The sequence below is a fragment of the Bufo bufo genome, chromosome 3 (genome assembly GCF_905171765.1).
Source record: "Bufo bufo chromosome 3, aBufBuf1.1, whole genome shotgun sequence".
NCBI lineage: Eukaryota > Metazoa > Chordata > Amphibia > Anura > Bufonidae > Bufo > Bufo bufo.
In genome coordinates, this window is record NC_053391.1 from 110,474,393 (window position 1) to 110,493,529 (window position 19,137).

Sequence of the window (19,137 nt, forward strand, 5' to 3'; positions counted from 1 at the left end):
CAAAAACGCAGATGTGAAAGTAGCCTTAGTCTGACTTGAAGACATTTTGCCCAGTTGAGAGACTTTGAGAGAGGGCACATCACTGGATTAAGAGAAGCAGGATGGTCATCTAGACTGTTCTGACCTAGCTTTTAGGAGGTGCCAAGAGCAGTAGATACGCAAATGCATGCACGTTTTTTTGTTTTGTTTAACAACCACAAGGAATTTTATGATTTTTAAGGGGGGGTAATTGTAATTATGACAACATCCTTTCTGAAATACAGTCAGGGACATAGCTAAAGGCTCATGGGCCCTGGTATAAGAGTTCAGCTTGGGCCCCCTTCCCTCAGTGCTTTGTGGCCAGGGGCAGGGAAGCACATGGACTTCGTCCTGCCTGAGGCAAAAATTTCGATGGCAACCCCCCATGCCAAATTCTTGACCTAACCCCTTCCCTCCAGCCAGAGGAGTAACTTGACCAGCATGCACTTTCTATATTACTGGTGTCTTCTTATGTGGCACAAGGTTCTTTGGGCCCCCTCAGGCTCCTAGGCCCGGTAGCGACTGCTACCTCTGCACCCCCTATAGCTACGCCCCTGAATACAGTACTTGGTGCACCATGCTGCCCAGCAGGTACAGTAATAGGGAGGAGATGAGGCAGCAACAGGCACCGAATTGGGGGCATCAACAGGATTGGGAGTATGTATAAGTTTGGAAAAAGTAGGGCAGATGCTGAAAAAGTGAGGAGTCAAAGATGCCTCTGTTGAAAACCTTGAAGATAAAAATTGTGGCTGGAAGAAGTTTTCAAAGTGGTCTAGTCCAGATGGAAATGCTGAAAAAGTGTGAGACTCCAACTGGAGAACACAAGCACCAACTGTAAGTCTGCACTGTAACTAGAGATAAGCGAATTGAAGTTGACAAAGTGGAATTTGATCCGAATTTCAGAAAACATTTGATTCGCACCGAAGTAGAATTTCCTCACGCTTCAAGGTAACAAATCACATGGCTGCTGCACATGTTAGGACATGGAGCAAAGAACTCTGGGAACGAGGGATCACGCACAATGCCACAATGTCATGCATGCAGCCAATCAGCAGCCAGCCAGACCCGGTGATGTCACAGCTGTATAAATAGCCTCACCCATCTTGGATTCAGCCATTTTCCAGTGTACATAGTGCAGGAAGAGATGTGACAGGCACTAGGAACAGTGCTAGGAAAGACTTTATTGTGCTGAAAAAACAAGATTATTCATAGTGTAAGGAAAGGATAGGGAGGCATTATCTACACTATAAAAGGAGAACAGGGTCCAATAGGGGAGAGTACAGCCTGGGTAATAGGAACGATTCTATTACACCTTGCTGTACTAACTGGGGATGCAAATTGCACTAAATGATAGCTCAGTAATTCCAGCAAACCTTGCTTGTTATTGGGGTGCAAGTGCTGTGTGATACAACCATTTTCAGGGTGTATTAATAGCAGGGGCGTCGTTAGGTCAAACATTCGGGGCTTGAGCCCCGGATGTTTTGACCAGTGCCCCGAATGATTGCTGGCACTGTCAGGGCCGACCGGCGCTCTGACTCTCCTGCGCTACACCAGCCCCGCCGCTCACATGTATTTAACTCTAAACTGTAATCCTAATCCGCCTGCAGACTTAACTTTTAACTTGAAATCAATATTCACTTTAATCTTCTAGAAAACAATAGTTTAATGATATCACATATCCAAGAATAGTCCATAAAGTGCATAATGTTCATAAAGGTGCTTTTAGAATCCCAAATGGTGAAATTTAAAAACACTGGAGGTCATTTAAGAACCTGAAATATGTCTATATTAGGTGTATTTTAGGCACGGATTGCAGGCACAACAGCTAGTTGCGCCACAATCTGCGACTTCTTCCCTTCATCTCACGCCAGGTCTAAAAAAGTGGGTGTGGCATGGGCAGGGAAGAGGATGGACCGGGAGTCCCGTCACATTTACCATTTTCTACGTCTGTTTCAGATGTAGAAAATGGTCTAAATGTAGGACAGCTCGGAAGCTGTCTTACATTTAGAACTGATGGAGGATCTGCCGAAGTTATGTAGAAGCCTGTGCCTCTTCATAATTTCATCAGAACCACCGTTAGCGCAGGGGCTTAATAAATGTGCTCCTCTCTGTCCAGAGAAGATTAAAACTACATTCTAGGAGACTCCACCTCCTTTCTCAAAAAAATGGTCGCAAGCACATTTTTGCAGGTTTGGTGCGCCTTTTTTGGAAATAGTAATAGAAACCCTAGCTATGTCACTGAACTCCTAGCTATGCCTCAGATTCAAACCTTTACTTGCCTCTCTTCCTTCCTCCTCTTTCTCTTCATATCTTTGTTAGTCAAGGTCAGGAACCTCTCATTGTCACACCCAAGCATCCTTCTATTGACTGTAGCAAAACTCAGAAATTGAGACCATAACCTTGTTTATCCTTTAAATTCAACTGAATTGAAAAAAAACTAGCAGTGTAGTAAATTTGGATGCAATGACTAGTGATGTCATATTCAAATTCGCGATATTTCATGAATATTTCATGAATATTTCATAGAATATTCGTTGAATATTTGCAAATTCGAATATTCGTTATAGTCTAAAAAAAAATGTACTCAAAAATCGGCAAGGTAATGATTGCGTAATATACAAATATTACATGATCAATACAGGGGTCAAAAATGAATATATAGCACTATAGAATTTAGTGCTATATATTAGTTTTTTAGAATATTCATAATTTTTTTCCATCTGAAGTCATGATTCCTTCCTGCTTAAGTAACTTAAGCAGGGAGGAATCATGACTTCAGATGGAAAAAAATGACGAATATTCAAAAAAACTAATATATAGACCAATATAGCTAATATAGTGCTATATTAGTTTTTTAGAATATTCGTAATATTCTAAAACAAGAATATATATCAATATAGCGAATATTCGAAAAAATACTAATATAGAGCAATTTAGCTAATATAATCTTTTTTTTATAGTTTTTTTCGAATATTCGCTATATTGATATATATTCTTGTTTTAGAATATTACGAATATTCTAAAAAACTAATATAGCACTATATTAGCTATATTGGTCTATATATTAGTTTTTTTGAATATTCGTCATTTTTTTCCATCTGAAGTCATGATTCCTCCCTGCTTAAGTTACTTAAGCAGGAAGGAATCATGACTTCAGATGGAAAAAAATTAAGAATATTCTACAAAACTAATATATAGCACTAAATTCTATAGTGCTATATATTCATTTTTGACCCCTGTATTGATCATGTAATATTCGCATATTACGCAATCATTACCTTGCCGATTTTTGAGTACATTTTTTTTGTTTTAGAATTTTATGAATATATAGCACTATATCGAATATATTTGTTTTTTAGAATATTCGTCTTTTTTTTTTCAATTTGTCCAGTTGCTCCACTTCGGCATATTCCTCCCCGACAAACGTCCCCTTCACCATGGGAACGCCTGGGGGTTAGAATATACTATCAGATCAGAATTTTCACAATCCCACTGAGATCGTGAAAACTCAGATCCGATTGTATATTCTAACCCCCAGGCAAGCATCCCCGTCACCACGGGAACGCCTGGGGGTTAGAATATACCATCAGATCTGAGTTTTCACGATCTCACTGAGATTGTGAAAACTCAGATCCGATTATATATTCTAACCCACAGGTGTTCCCATGGTGACGGGAACACTGGTCGGGGAGGAGTATGCCGAAGTGGAACAACTGTACAAATTGAAAAAAAAAAGATGAATATTCTAAAAAAACTAATATGTTCGATATAGTGCTATATATTCGTTCTTTAGAAGATTCGTAATTTTTCCCATCTAAAGTCATGATTCCTCCCTGCTTAAAGGGGTTCTGCACTTGTATCAACTGGCCTGGGCAGGGCTAAGCTCCATTCAAGGGAACGGAGCTTAGACGCGCCGAGGCCAGTGATATTAGTCGTGACGTCACTCGGCCAACGGTAAACAGTGAGAAGGCCGCGGCGCTGCTGGAGCGGCGCTGCTGGAGCGGCGCTGCCTTCTCAAACAGCTGATCAGCGTGGGTCCCGGGTGAATATTCGCACTCAACACTAGCAATGACCAAAGTTTGTACTATACAACCAAGTATACATGGAAGATATGTAATATGGCGTCTTCTTTGAAGAAGAAATTCTTAGCAGTACAGTACTTCCATATTTCCTATAATATTCCATATAAAAACACAAGACTACCATTATATACCAGTATGCTGTAACATGCCCTAGTTTCTTCTCAAATTCTTCAATGTCTGGTTTATGATTTGAGCAACATTTCTAAGACCATATCTAGGTCTATGACAAACGTGAATTGCTCAATTTTTTCATTTATTTATTTTTTTGTGCAACAAGTTCTGATGGCAGAAATATATGCAGGAACAGGAACCTGCATATGATGAGCCGATAATCAGCTCATCATGCTTATTTTTTTTTGGGAGGGCGCATAGAAGACAGGCACGAGCCAATAATTGTAGAACAGCTTTTTACAGCATAGTATTATATATAGAAATGGTAAGTAAGTACATCATCTGCTTGATTTTTACGGACTATAGGATAAGCTACTTGACCACTAGGGGGAGGACATGACTGGACAGTACAATGCCTTGGGTGAGAGAAAGTTGTCAATTACTGATCAGAAAATAATAAAGAATTTTTATTAAATAAAGACTATTCTGGCAAAGCCAGACAGGCAAGCTCTCACAGACAATATCTTAATTGTAACATTTACATTGTTTATACTTTACGCATAAAGATCATCCCTTAATTTTCTTGACCAGAATGATGTTCCTCAAAACCACATTGCTTTGAGTCTAAGCGGATTGAATTTTTTCAGTTTTCCTCTAATTGCAGGCACAGCCATGGGAAACCAATTCATCCTGAAGTTTTTTTTAAACATTTTTACTGGACAATTTAAGTTCTTTTTTTATCTGCATAGCAGTACTTTATATCTTGTGAATTCCTCTTTTCTGTAGGTAGAATTTTGCAAATTTTTTGTATTTTTTTTTATATTGTGCAACACTGAATAATATAAACACCCTTTATAAAAATGATTGATTTATCCTTGCTTCTCAAATCTTAGTTCCTTTATTTCTCTGAATTTGCTCTTAAATTGTCTTAATACAGTTTCTAAATACATTCTAGAATTAAATAGGGAATAGATAGAATATTCTGAAAAGTTGTTATTTTTTTTGCATATGATTTTTTTAAGTTATAAAGTAAGTTACTTCATTTGACATCTATCCTGAGTTTAATGTATTTATAGAGGGAGAAATTCTATTTCTGTTTTATCTGGACATTTTGCAAGATAGAAGACATTTTAGAAATAAGCATCATCTTTTTTTCAGCCTTCCAGCAGGTAAATTGCTCCATAATCAGACTGGGCACTAAAATGTCAGAACATGATGTACTGTCTGAATTGTTCACCCGACAGTCAAAATTCTGCATTACGTCAAAGTAAAAAAAATGTGGTTCGAAAGCAAATTCAAAATACAATATATCATTATCTGACTCGCTTCACTTGATATGCTGTGAAAACTTGTTAGCTAAGAAGATGGAGTGACAAAAACTAATTAACATAGGCACATTCCTTGGATTATATTCTTAAAATTACTGTTGTTTTTTTAAGTGCCATACTCATTATTCTAGCTCCTTCTGGGTCCCCTGCTGATAGTGATTGGTCAGGTTTGACATTCTCAGACATTTTGAAACTAGAATGAAAATTAAAAGGTGGTCATCTATGCCCCTGGATTCAAGCCGTAAGATGGCATCTGAGTCATACCTATTCAAATATATCTCAATTTTCTCTAATTTCTTCCAGTAATAGAGACAAGTAGCAAGGATAGAATGACCCACAGCTTCTTTACAGAGTTATGCCTGGAGCTTTGCACCACCTCCTAAGGTTAGGAACCCTTTCCTCTAGTAGTTCAACATGAACTAACAGAGTATAGCAGTCAGCTCTTTCATATAGCTTGCAAGATATTGGTCAACTTTGCCACTAAAGTGCAACAAAAAATATTTCCTGGCTCTATGGATAACTTAAAGGTGTCTTCATCATACCTTAGGCTTCTTTGACACTGGCGTTAGGATTGTCCAGCAGGCTGTTCTGGCAGGGGAACAGCCTGCCGCATCCGTACTAACATTTGCACACGTGCGCTGACGGAAGTCCGCCCGGCCCCATTTACTATAATGAGGAAGGGCCAGAGATGCTGCCGCAGCACAGCAAACATACCGAGGGGCGACCGGGCAAAAACCTCTCGGCATGTTTGCCATGCTGCGGCCGCATCTACGGCCCATCCTCATTATAGTGAATGGGGCTGGGGCAGACTTTCAGCAGAACATGTGTGCCAATGTTAGTACGGATACGGCAGGCTATTCCCCTGCTGGACAATCCTAACGCCAGTGTCAAAGAAGCCTTAAAATAATACCACCATGCAGTAAAGAAATAACACAATCAATAGGTAAATGAATAATAAAGCTATATAGTGACCAAATAATACCACAGTGCAGTGATCAAATAGTACAACCAAACAATGGCCAAATAACAGTGTCATGAATGGTTGTTTTTAGAGTATGATCAGTGCCATAAAGGTGGTTTATAGATTATGATCATGTTGCAGTAATATAGGTTCAGGAATATAGTACTGATCAGGTGCAGGTGCGGTCAAAAACACAATAAACAACTTTCAAAAGGGATTGTCTGACAGCAGTCACATGCCTTTCATGCACATATCAACCCTTAGGCCATTGATTGGTCGGCACCGGTCATGTGCATGTATATTGCACCTGACTCTTTCAAGTATAATGGAGACTTGTAACAAGCTGCATGTTTTTTTCTTTTTACATCCTGTATAGCCCCCTTTTATATTTTTCCAGTGTTGAACACCCCCTTTAAATGCAATAAGTCATAGTTGAGGTCTTTTGTAATTGTAATTATTCACTTTTACTGTCTTTTGCTGTCAGTTTGTCCCCAAATGTCATAAAGGCGTCCTCCAGATACAGTACTACTCAGAATTTGTCACATAGCTCTCTTTGGCTAGTCTCTTTTTTTTTTTTTAACACATCCCCACCCTCTCATGTACTATATATATCACCCTTTTCAGGGGTCTGGTAACATAAACCCCACCTCAACAGCAGGACTTGAAAGTTTGTAAACCCTTCATAATTTTCTATATTCCTGCATAAAATTGACCTAAAACTACATCAGACTTTCACACATGTCCTAAAAGAAGTTAAAAGATAAATGAGTAAAAAATATTATACTTTGCCTGTGGCAGGCATTCCAGTATTCTGTTTCGACAGAGGAACAGAAAACCAGGATTTCCATATTTGGCAAAGCAGGACACCACCAGGGCCCACTGGATCCCATTCAGTATTAAAACAAAACACAGTATCTATGCCAGATACTGCAATTCTGGTATTCTGTTCATCTGCCGGAACCAGAATGCCTGCTGCAGAAGTGGACTTACCCTAAGGCCTCATTTACACTTGTGTAACCAGTATTTTTTTGCTCCATTTTTTAAAGCCAACACTAAAACATTTAAAAACTGTTCATTTGGACTTCAAATATATTAGATGCATTAGTAGAGAGAACTTGAGCAGTTATGTGAAGGTTAAAAATAGTTCAACACAAAAGCAAGCTTAACCCTTTCCCATCATAAACAATTAAAAAAAAAATGTCTTTTGGTTTCTTACTCCCTGCTTTCTAAAAGCCATCACTTTTATATTTTTCTTTTCAAATAGCCTTATGAGGGCACCATTTAATATTACATGTGTTGCCGCAGCTGTATTTAGTGTTTTACAGGCTTCGTTTTTACACATCGGTTTTATACATTGTTTTATGGGCTTCGTTATGACACATTAGGTCAGTACAATTACTGTACAGTGATGACAAATGTACATAGTTTTTGTTAGATTTTAAAAATGTAAAAATAAATGGAGACCATGAAAAAATGTCTCTGCTTTGCTATATTCTGATACTCATAACTTTTTTAAATATTTCTAGCTGTGTAAATTCACTTTTTTACGTGACTATGATCTAACTAACCATTCATACCATTTTGAAGTATGTATGACTATTTAGTAACTTTTTATTACATTTTTTTAGGGGCCAAAGAGACCAAAAACAGCAATTCTACATTTTCTGTTACAATGTTCACCTCAAGTGAAAAATACTTTTATATTTTGATACTTCTGCCATTATTTTTTTTGTTTATTTTTTTATATAAAGTAGGGAAATTGAGTTAAAGGGTTTCTGTCACCCCGCAAAACTCTTTTTTTTTTTTTTGGATAGTTAGATTCCTCATAGTGCGATATAGCAGAATATAATGCTCTTACTTACTTTCATGCGGCCGATTCTTTATAAAACGAACTTTTATAATATGTAAATGAGGGCTCTACCAGCAAGTAGGGCGTCTACTTGCTGGTAGCCGCAGCAGAAATCCGCCCCCTCGCCGTGTTGATTGAGAGGGCCAGCCGGGATCTCCTCCTCCGGCCGGCCCTGTCAGTAATTCAAAAATCGCGCGCCTCGCGTCATTCGGCGCAGGCGCTCTGAGATGAGGAGGCTCGTATCCTCAGCACTCCCTCAGTGCGCCTGCGCCGATGACATCACCGAAAGAGAAGACGTCATCGGCGCAGGCGCACTGAGGGAGTGCTGAGCATACGAGCCTCCTCATCTCAGAGCGCCTGCGCCGAATGACGCGAGGCGCGTGATTTTTGAATTACTGACAGGGCCGGCCGGAGGAGGAGATCCCGGCTGGCCCTGTCAATCAACACGGCGAGGGGGCGGATTTCTGCAGCAGCTACCAGCAAGTAGACGCCCTACTTGCTGGTAGAGCCCTCATTTACATATTATAAAAGTTTGTTTTATAAAGAATCGGCCGCATGAAAGTAAGTAAGAGCATTATATTCTCCTATATAGCACTATGAGGAATCTAACTATCCCAAAAAAAAAAAAGAGTTTTGCGGGGTGACAGAAACCCTTTAAGTAGTGATTTTTATTCTCCTTTTTAATATACAGTACAGACCAAAAGTTTGGACACACCTTCTCATTCAAAGAGTTTTCTTTATTTTCATGACTATGAAGGCATCAAAACTATGAATTAACACATGTGGAATTATATACATAACAAACAAGTGTGAAACAACTGAAAATATGTCATATTCTAGGTTCTTCAAAGTAGCCACCTTTTGGTTTGATTACTGCTTTGCACACTCTTGGCATTCTCTTGATGAGCTTCAAGAGGTAGTTCTTGAAGGAGTTCCCAGAGATGCTTAGCACTTGTTGGCCCTTTTGCCTTCACTCTGCGGTCCAGCTCACCCCAAACCATCTCGATTGGGTTCAGGTCCCGTGACTGTGGAGGCCAGGTCATCTGGCGCAGCACCCCATCACTCTCCTTCATGGTGAAATAGCCCTTACTTTCAAAGTTTTCCCAATTTTTCGGCTGACTGACTAACCTTCATTTCTTAAAGTAATGATGGCCACTAGTTTTTCTTTACTTAGCTGCTTTTTTCTTGCCATAATACAAATTCTGGAGCAAATTTGGCGAAATAAACGGGAGACAAGGCGCTCATAGGGTAGTAATTTTTGGTAAATAGTTTTTTAGAGAGAGTACTGTGTCAGTAGTTACACTCACCTTCTGGTGTTGTGCTTGTATCAGCACAACACTTGCAAAGGCGAGGGGGAATAACGGTTCAATTCGGATGAGGTATGCTGCCGGTATCTTTCTCAATCCTAGGAGATGCCAGTACTCCAGAGGAGTGATGTAGAATACTGTGAAAGGGCTGTGTACTAGCTTGTACACACTGATACCTTTTGGCGCAAAACCACACAATAGCGAAAGATGTATTTTTAGAAATATTTATTTGTTCAGGTGACAACACGTTTCGGAGTAACAATACTCCTTTATCAAGTCTGGTGTCGGGTCCTGTCTGTGTGTAGCGCTACACACAGACAGGACCCGACACCAGACTTGATAAAGGAGTATTGTTACTCCGAAACGCGTTGTCACCTGAACAAATAAATATTTCTAAAAAGACATCTTTCGCTATTGTGTGGTTTTGCGCCAAAAGGTATCAGTGTGTACAAGCTAGTACACAGCCCTTTCACAGTATAATACAAATTCTAACAGTCTATTCAGTAGGACTATCAGCTGTGTATCCACCTGACTTCTCCTCAATGCAACTGATGGTCCCAACCCCATTTATAAGGCAAGAAATCCCACTTATTAAACCTGACAGGGCACACCTGTGAAGTGAAAACCATTTCAGGGGACTACCTCTTGAAGCTCATCAAGAGAATGCCAAGAGTGTGCAAAGCAGTAATCAAAGCAAAAGGTGGCTACTTTGAAGAACCTAGAATATGACATATTTTCAGTTGTTTCACACTTGTTTGTTATGTATATAATTCCACATGTGTTAATTCATAGTTTTGATGCCTTCAGTGTGAATCTACAATTTTCATAGTCATGAAAATAAAGAAAACTCTTTGAATGAGAAGGTGTGTCCAAACTTTTGGTCTGTACTGTATATTTTACAAATAAAAAAGAATAGCTTTTTTTATCAGCCCTGTAGGGGACTTACATATGCAATTGTTAGATTGCTTCTACCATAGACTGAAGGGCTCAATTTGAACTTTTCTATGGAAGCCCTGGGACCCTTCAGAAGGCTCCCAGATGCCATAGCAACCGAACAAATCCTGCAACTTCATTGCATAGGGGCTGTTCGATTACAGGGAGGAACTTACTCTTAGTAAATGATCCCTCAGATGTTGTGGTCGCACCTGACTATAGTATCTGAGGGGGCCAATGCCTATGATTGAAGTTGCCTCCAAACAGGTGCCATCTTTAAAGACCCAACATCTGTCAAACATGTGTGGTGGATGTTGTGAAGAGGGTTAAAATGAAGGAAAAAATTCAGAGGTAACAGAAATATTGAAGATGTCATCAACATTAATAGCATAAAGGTGGCATCTATAATTATATAAATGTTATGCAATGATATAAAAGAGGTTCTATACATTGCTGCAGGCTTGGACTGGCCCACAGGGGAGCAGGTGAATCCCCTGGTGGGCCCTGAGCCAGTTTGGGCCCCTAATCCCCCACCTCCTGCACAAGTGACATGTCACAGCACATTGACTGCACTACATACAGCTAATCAGCGAACAGCTTCTCGACAAGAATTTGCATCCATATAAAAAAAACTGGGTAGTTATACAGTTTTTATTATAGATGTATTTGTTGGCTGACTTCTATGCAAAAAGGCAGGCCAGCCAGTATACTCTTTCCCCAGAGACTCGCCTTCTCAATGTCGCTGCAGGGCCCCCCTCAGCAGTCAATTTGCTGCTGCCTGTCTCTGTGTGATAATGTGCTCCTCGCTAATACTGCATAGCTAAGAGGGCCCTAGACCAAGGCAAGAGCCAGTCAGCAGGATACTGCCAGGGTCTCCAAGACAGACTGGTCTGAAGCACAGACTAGGCAGCGGGCTGCTACTGAAAAAAATTAGTTTGCCACCGTTTTAGCGATTTTTGTAAATGGGGGTCAGTTAATATTTGCATGTAGCTATACAGTGGGCCCCAGAATAAATTTTACTGGTGGACCCTAAGCACCCCAGTCTGAGACTGCAATCCTGGGCATACATAGCATTCTGTTTGTTTGCCACAATGTTTAGAAATATCGCAATGTTCCAGAGTATTAAAGGGATTGACCCACAATGAAATATGAATTTACTTTATTAGATCTCAAAAACGTAGATGCTTATTATGGCACCCTCTGGTGTTCTTTAGTGTTGAGTGCGAATATTCGAATAGCGAATTTTAACCGTGAATATCGGCACTTTGAGAATTTGCGAATATTTAGAATATAGTGCTATATATTCGTAATGCTGAATATTCGTCATTTTTTTCCATCTGAAGTCATGATTCCTCCCTGCTTAAGTTGCTTGTGGGCCAATGACTCATTCGTCCACAAGAAAGAAGCGGTAAGGAATCATGTGTTCAGATGAAAAAAATGACGAATATTCTAAAAACAAATATATAGCACTATATTCTATAGCGCTATATATTCGTTTTTGACCCACGCCCGTATTGAGCGCGCAATATTCGCATATTACTCAATCATTACCTTGCCGATTTTCGCGTAAAAAAAGAATGTAGAATATACGAATTTGCGAAAGTATGACGAATATTCTACAAAATATTCGCAAAATATCACAAATTCGAATATGACCCCTGCCGCTCATCACTAGTGTTCTGAGTCTCTCAACAAAATGTCAATCTAATGTGTCCAGTGCTGATGGTCACACATGGTCAGCAGCTCAGTCAGACTGTCTAGATCCACTTGTACTGGGGCGGCTAAGGTTATTCTTCTTATTGTGCCGCCAGCCAGTAAGAATTGAAGAGGTATTCCCATCCTAGCGATATGCCCCCCCAATGTCTTATAGGTGCAGGTCCCACCTCTGGGACCTCGCAAAGTACCGGAGTGCGCACCGCGCATGCATGGCCGCCCTCCATTCATATCACGGCATGCTCAACTATTTTCAGAAGTCCCATTGAAATGAATGGGAAGTGCACCGTGGCCAGCACAGCCACTATTCACTTCTATGGGACCAACACCTATCAGACATTGGGGGCATATCCTAGCGATATGCCCCCAATGTCCGAGATGGGAATAACCTTTTAACACACACTAAAAGTTGCTTTTTATCACTATCAATAGACACATAAGGTGGACGATCTGTGAGGGAATAAAAAGAACACCAGGGGGTGCCATAACAATTATTTAACAGCAATTATTTCCCATTTACATTTGTGTTATTCTATTTTGCATGATCAGAGAAACATAGAAATATAACAGAAAACCGAGAGATATAACATTTCATTATAGGACAGCGCATTCATTGTTTGCTTGATGCATGCTGAATGTAAAAAAACGTTGTCGCTAGAAGTTCCCTTTTAGTCCTGTGGTTCTAAAATTTAAAAGGGATGTAGGTCAGGGGAGCTAGAACAACACAGCCACTTCAGTCAGTAATTTTCCAGCCAATACAGAATCAGATTTGCTGTTAAGAAAAGCGCATTAATTATGATTTAATGGATTAAGGGTATTGATTCACCATGGGGCAGACGCTAATTAACCTTCCTTCACTGCACTGTTGTGCTGATTGTTACTAATGCCAGCATTGTGTGGGAAGGCCAAGCTCCGCTTCTCTGCACCTGTAGCTCACTTCGGAGGTTGAAATGCTCTCACAGCCCAGCACCCTTGAATTGTTCAAGGGGATTTTGAAATCAAGATTAAAAAAATATTACATTTAGAAAGGACTAATTTGAGAAGCAGATTGGACTATACTGTATCTTTCGATGTTAAAACTGAATCTTCTTCACAGTGAAAGTAAGATCAATTATCCGTTGCATTTTCGAAGAGCTGTGGTTGGAAAGGAGTTCCCCGACAGGATAAGATACATCCTAAAATGTGTACAAATGAAACAGCTGGTCTTGAATGTACAGAATCCCAGTTTATTATATGTACAGTGTATATGTGTCACTGGCTGCATTTAAAAGTAAATGTCACCGGTCATCAAACTATCAGGTGTATTATAGGCAAATTATTATCAACTGAAAAAATACTTAATATACAAGTATTTAGAGAGGGCTCACCTATATGTTCAGGAATGGAAATGGGTGCACCTACCAAGAGGATTCACCCAATCCTCAAAAACAGTAATAAAATTAGAGCAAAGAATGGTAGGGCACACCAATATTCGGTACCACACGGACGGTTATTATACCAATATTTTATTTGTTTGTGATATACACTGTTAGATAAACATATAAAATGTAACAATCTTAAAATTAATAAAATACTAAAAATAGAAAAACTATTGAATACAATAAAACCAATATAGTAATAATAATATAATAATATAATATTGTGTTTTTATATAGTTTCAATAGTTCAACTGGTAATATACCAAGATGATAAATAATGTCCTTCCAGATGGGTGCTTTCACCCAATCGATACCCCAAGAATTGGGGACTACACCTGCTTACTTGGATAAAGTCTTTTTGAATGAGGGCTTTTTGAATAGTCACTGCGGCTATTACGGTTCAATAGTCGCTATGTATATTATATCGATACACTCTTGCTGCTTGATAGTACAAAAGGAGCCGAAGCACTTATACTCACAGTTTGTAGTGCAGTATTGTCGGCTTTAGTGAATCACAGGTGGCGTCCCACGTGTGGTAAACAGTACTTGCACAAGGTGCAGCAAATAAGAGTGATGCGGCTTTGGGATCCTCTGTGTTTTTTAATATAGCCGTACTGTGTTTGGGGATCAGTCGGTGGTATATTCCTTCTGTGTTTAGATAGATTCTTTATAGGAGTGGACTCTGCCACGAGGCCGACTCTCCAAACAAACAGGTATCCGGCTGATCTTGGATTGTTCAAGCTGGAAAAACAGCGATCCCTTATTTCTTTATTTCCTTCTTCTTTTAGCGCTTTAGGTCCTCCGGTATACTGCTTTATTCCATGGGGTAATTACCAAACATGTTTCGGAGTTAACTACGACTCCTTCATCAGTGGCTGAAAAAATACTTAATTGGTAGTTGTACATAGAACACTATCACTGAAGCCAACTACCTAAAACATAACTTTTAATCAAAATATATAAAAATACACACATAGGGGTCCCTCACGTGGGGACTGGTACACATACAAAACAGACAGTAAGAACCAATTAAAGGACCAGGTAGGCGAAGATGTTAACGGTGGTGCACCAGGGCCAGAACCAAAGTGGGTCCCTACTATGTCCCTAGGGTGTCTCTGCCCAGAGACGCACCCAGATGGTAGGAGCACTCCGTCCCCGTACCTAGACTACCTGTCCTTAAAATGCCCAAAGGGGCACCCCTATGTGTGTATTTTTTATATATTTTGATTAAAAGTTATGTTTTAGGTAGTTGGCTTCAGTGATAGGCTATCATAGGCTACTTTCACATCAGCGTTTTTGCTGGATCTAGCCGGTATCAGCTTGCAGTGGTTTCGTGTCCTGGGTGGGAACAAACGGAACAGAATACATTCTGGTGCACTTCGTTCCATTCGGTTTTGTTCCCATTGACAATGGATGGGCACAAAACTGAAGCGTTTTCCTACCGTTTTGAGATCCTATGATGGTTCTCAATACCTGAAAGGAAAACGCAGATGTAAAAGAAGCCATAAGTGTTAGCAATTTTAAGGGGTTGTCCAACTTTATACAAGTGATCGCCAATCCTCAGGATAGCACCCGCACCCCCACTGATCAGCTCTTCTGCTTTAGCTCCAGCGCCGGAATTCAGCATTGCAACTGCATAACTCTGTGCTAAGTGAAGTGAAGGGGAGCACAGCTAGAGTAAGCGGTGTTGTCCACTACACAGTAGATGTAATGTATAGTTTCGGCGCTGGCGCTACTGATTAATAACAGGTTATCAGAATCCTGGTGTCCGATAGTGATGGCCTAGCCTCAGAAAATTCTGAACCTTTTCCACCCCTGATAATTTGATGATCAGTGATATCTGATCTATGGATTGTATTGTTTTACTGTCTTATGACAAAATGAACCTTTTTTTTTCTTCTATAGGAGAGTTCTACCGGGTACATGGGAGGAAGCACAGATGCCCCAGACAGAGCAGTTTTGAGATCCATGAAGACAGTGAGGTGAGGGTATACTTTTATTTCTTGATTTTAAAAACAAAACAATCTCCAATATCAAAGAACTCAAGTAGCCAAGATACTTGTCCTAACATTGAGCCGCAAAATGCCTTGGAACTACTGTGATATATGGATTAGCAAATGGCCACATAAAAAGTAAAAATGGTTTTCTAAATAGCTTATCCTACCTAAGCAAGTGATGGCTAGGCACCGCACCAATCACCAATCATGATATTTAGGGTTGAGCGAATCAAAGTATCTGAAGTGGACTTGAATCTAAATTTTAGGGAAAATATGATTTGCCATGAAGCAGAATTTCTTTGTGCTTCACAGTAATGAATACATTTTCCCTGAAATGGACGCCCTGGCCATCTTGATTGAAGATGCCGCGCAAAGTCTTGTGCGTGGTGATGTATGGCGGCACCACGCCGGCCAGTATGATGTCATTACGTACTGGGCAAGATTTTGCACAGGATCTTCAATAAAGATGGCCGCTGAGGCCTCTTCACGCTTAAATAGAAAAGGTTTTTTATTTTTTCAACGGATTAACCCCTGAAAGCCTTCACTATTATTCTCAGATGACGCGATCAGTGATGAATGAGGGGCTTAATGATGGGGGTGGAACAATCACGTTCTCCATCATTGCCCCCGCTACTTATAAAGAAATGTGCTTCGTGACAAAGTAATACGTCATGGAGCGGATTTCTTTGTGAAATTCGGCGAAGCAGAAAAATCTAATTTTTCTAAACTTCGCTCATCGATAATCATAATAAACAGGGAGTTGTCACTTCAGCTTAGTAGCACTCAAAGGAACATTTCCTAAGACTGTCTCCTTAAAAAAGAATTTAAGAACACTGGGGGTCATCATTTATCAAACTGGTGTAAAGTAGAAATGGCTTAGTTGCCCATAGCAACCAATCAGATTCCACCTTTCATTTTCCAAAGGAGCTGTGAAAAATTAATGCTGGAATCTGATTGGTTGCTATAGGCAACTAAGCCAGTTCTACTTTATACCAGTTTGATAAATTACCCCAACTATCTTCATGAATATAAAACAGCTTGTAATAGCTTACCTTTGCTAAAGTATCAGTGCCTGATGTTACAGACCTGGAACAGTGTGAAATCCATTGCACTGCTGACAATGGAACCCATTAAAGGGGTTCTCTGGGAAATAATGACTTTTTATCTAATGCCCACAGACTACCTCCGTAAAGAGAAGATTCATAGATACCTGCTCCCATGCTCCACTCTGGCTCCCACGTGTCCATGTTCTGGTCCCTGGACTGTGTACATATTGCACTGCATGTGCATGGTCACATGCTCCTCAGAAGCAAATAACTGGCTTCAGTGGTGATATGCTGCTTTTGGCCGCGTCACCTCTGAAGCCAGTTATCGGCTGCAGCAGAGCATCTCACCATGACCATGCAGTGCCAGATGTAAACAGTCCAGGGACCAGGGCATTATGGAAACCAGAGCAGAGAATCAGAGAGGCTAGGAGGCAGGTAAGTATGAAAATTCTCTTTACAGAGCCAGGGAGCCCCTTTATCTACCAGTTGAATACTTCGAGCTGACGAGCTCCTCCAAATTCTCCAACATTTTGACAGGAAAAACAATAAAGTGTAAAGGAAATCTTTACAGCGCAGATGTGAACATAGTTTAACTTGGAACATAAAATCAAAATGTCATTACTTGTTTTGTTTTTTTCCCATTAGGATGTGGTCTCCCAAGATAGCTGTAAGACACATGTCCTTGCTCTGGTCCTTCATGGTGGCAGTATACTAGACACAGGAGGAGGGGATAGCAACAGCAAGATGGCCGATCTCAACACCTTCAGCTCAGTATTCGAGAAGGTGACCAGAGCTCATTTTCCAGCAGCTCTTGGACATATCTTAGTTAAATTGGTCCCATGTCCTGCAATATGTTCTGAAGCCTTCTCACTGGTTTACAAGTAAGAATTTAAACTTGTAATAATCTAGAATAAAATATATGAATCCAGAATGTAATAATACATACATTTCAACATATTAGAAAGACAAAGATGAAAAGCAGGAATTGTTTTATTATTAGCCTCTAGCCTGTTATTATTATTATTATTTTATTATTAGCCATTCGTTATCACTTCAGATAATACATTAACATTTTAAGATTTGAAGAAAACACAGGACACATATCTTTAGAACTGAGATGAGGTTTGGGTAGTTTCTGCACTGCATAAATCGTCTACTATATACTAAGGATGGTTGAAAGGTAGATACCCACCTGAATATATCATCAGGGAACTGGTAAGACCATTCCATTGATTACCGGTTATTGTCTATCCTGTTTAGCTTTTCTAATTGTCTTTTAATCTTTTTTCACCGTTGTTTTGAGCACTTTGTGGGATATTTTTTAACCATAATTAGTAAAAGTTATGTTTTAACATAATAAGCCAAGGTCTATTTTGAGGAGTTGGGTAGTTTCTGCACTGATCAGAATTATGTACCTTGGCAGCAATACATTTAGATTGTGTCACAGTATGTGACACAACAGCCTTGGAGTGGAGGCTTTTTGTAGTTTTTTGCCTGACCTGATGTTTTGACCGAAACCCGATGCAAGTTACCGATTTTTGCATTTTAATGGATTTTTGGATTTTCTGCAATAAAGTTTGAACGTTTTAGCAGTGGCACGGTAAATCTTTTTCTGTTGGACTACTATTAGCATTTAGAGTAGTGAGCTGATAATTGCTTTCATTTTGCCGATACAGCCTGTCAAGAGTAGGAGGGGTTACCTCTTCATCCCTGTCAGACAATCACATATAATACAATAAGATGCTTTGTGATTGGCTGATAGCTGATGATGCTTGCTTGTGTGCCAGAGTAGGTTGTAGTCACATACTACGATGAAAAAGCAAGAGAAAAGCAAAAGTTTCAGAGAGAGAGAAAGAGAGAGAGAAAGAGCATTCTCATGAGCGAGATAGACTTTAAAAGTTAAAGTCCATAAATGGCGGATCCGTTTTTTCCAATGCATTTTTTCATTGTGATCCAAATCCTGATCAGGATTCAAATGTAATCCGTTTTCACACGTTTTTCCGGATCCGGCGGGTAGTTCCGGTGTCGGAATTGAACGCCGGATTCAAACAACGCTAGTGTGAAAGTAGCCTAATCCGTGCTTAGCAATGAAGGATTGATACACAGTCTGCACAGCGTTAGTTGAGGCGGTTAGTAATAATGTTGAGTAATGATAGTCGTTAGTGAAGTAATACACATTTATATACCACGTTAGTTGGAGCGGTTAGCAATTATATAGAATAGTAGTGATCGTTGGTAGTAATCCTTTTCTATAGTAACATATATATATGTCTGCATCCTTTGCTCCATTCCGTGGCCCTGCAAAAAAAAATTGCCATGTCCTATTCTTGTCCGTTTTGCGGACAAGAATAGGCATTTCTACAATGTGCCGCCC

The 19,137-nt window shown here is 39.8% G+C and overlaps 1 protein-coding gene across 1 annotated transcript in view; it reads left to right on the top strand.

Annotated features, from left to right (window-relative positions):
* Positions 1 to 19,137, top strand: part of PITPNM3 (PITPNM family member 3) — a 793,517-nt gene that overhangs the window by 496,915 nt on the left and 277,465 nt on the right. The window contains exons 4-5 of the mRNA XM_040423477.1: positions 15,626 to 15,702; positions 17,409 to 17,644. Coding sequence (XP_040279411.1) covers positions 15,626 to 15,702; positions 17,409 to 17,644 — 313 coding nt within the window. The remainder of the gene's footprint in view (positions 1 to 15,625; positions 15,703 to 17,408; positions 17,645 to 19,137) is intronic.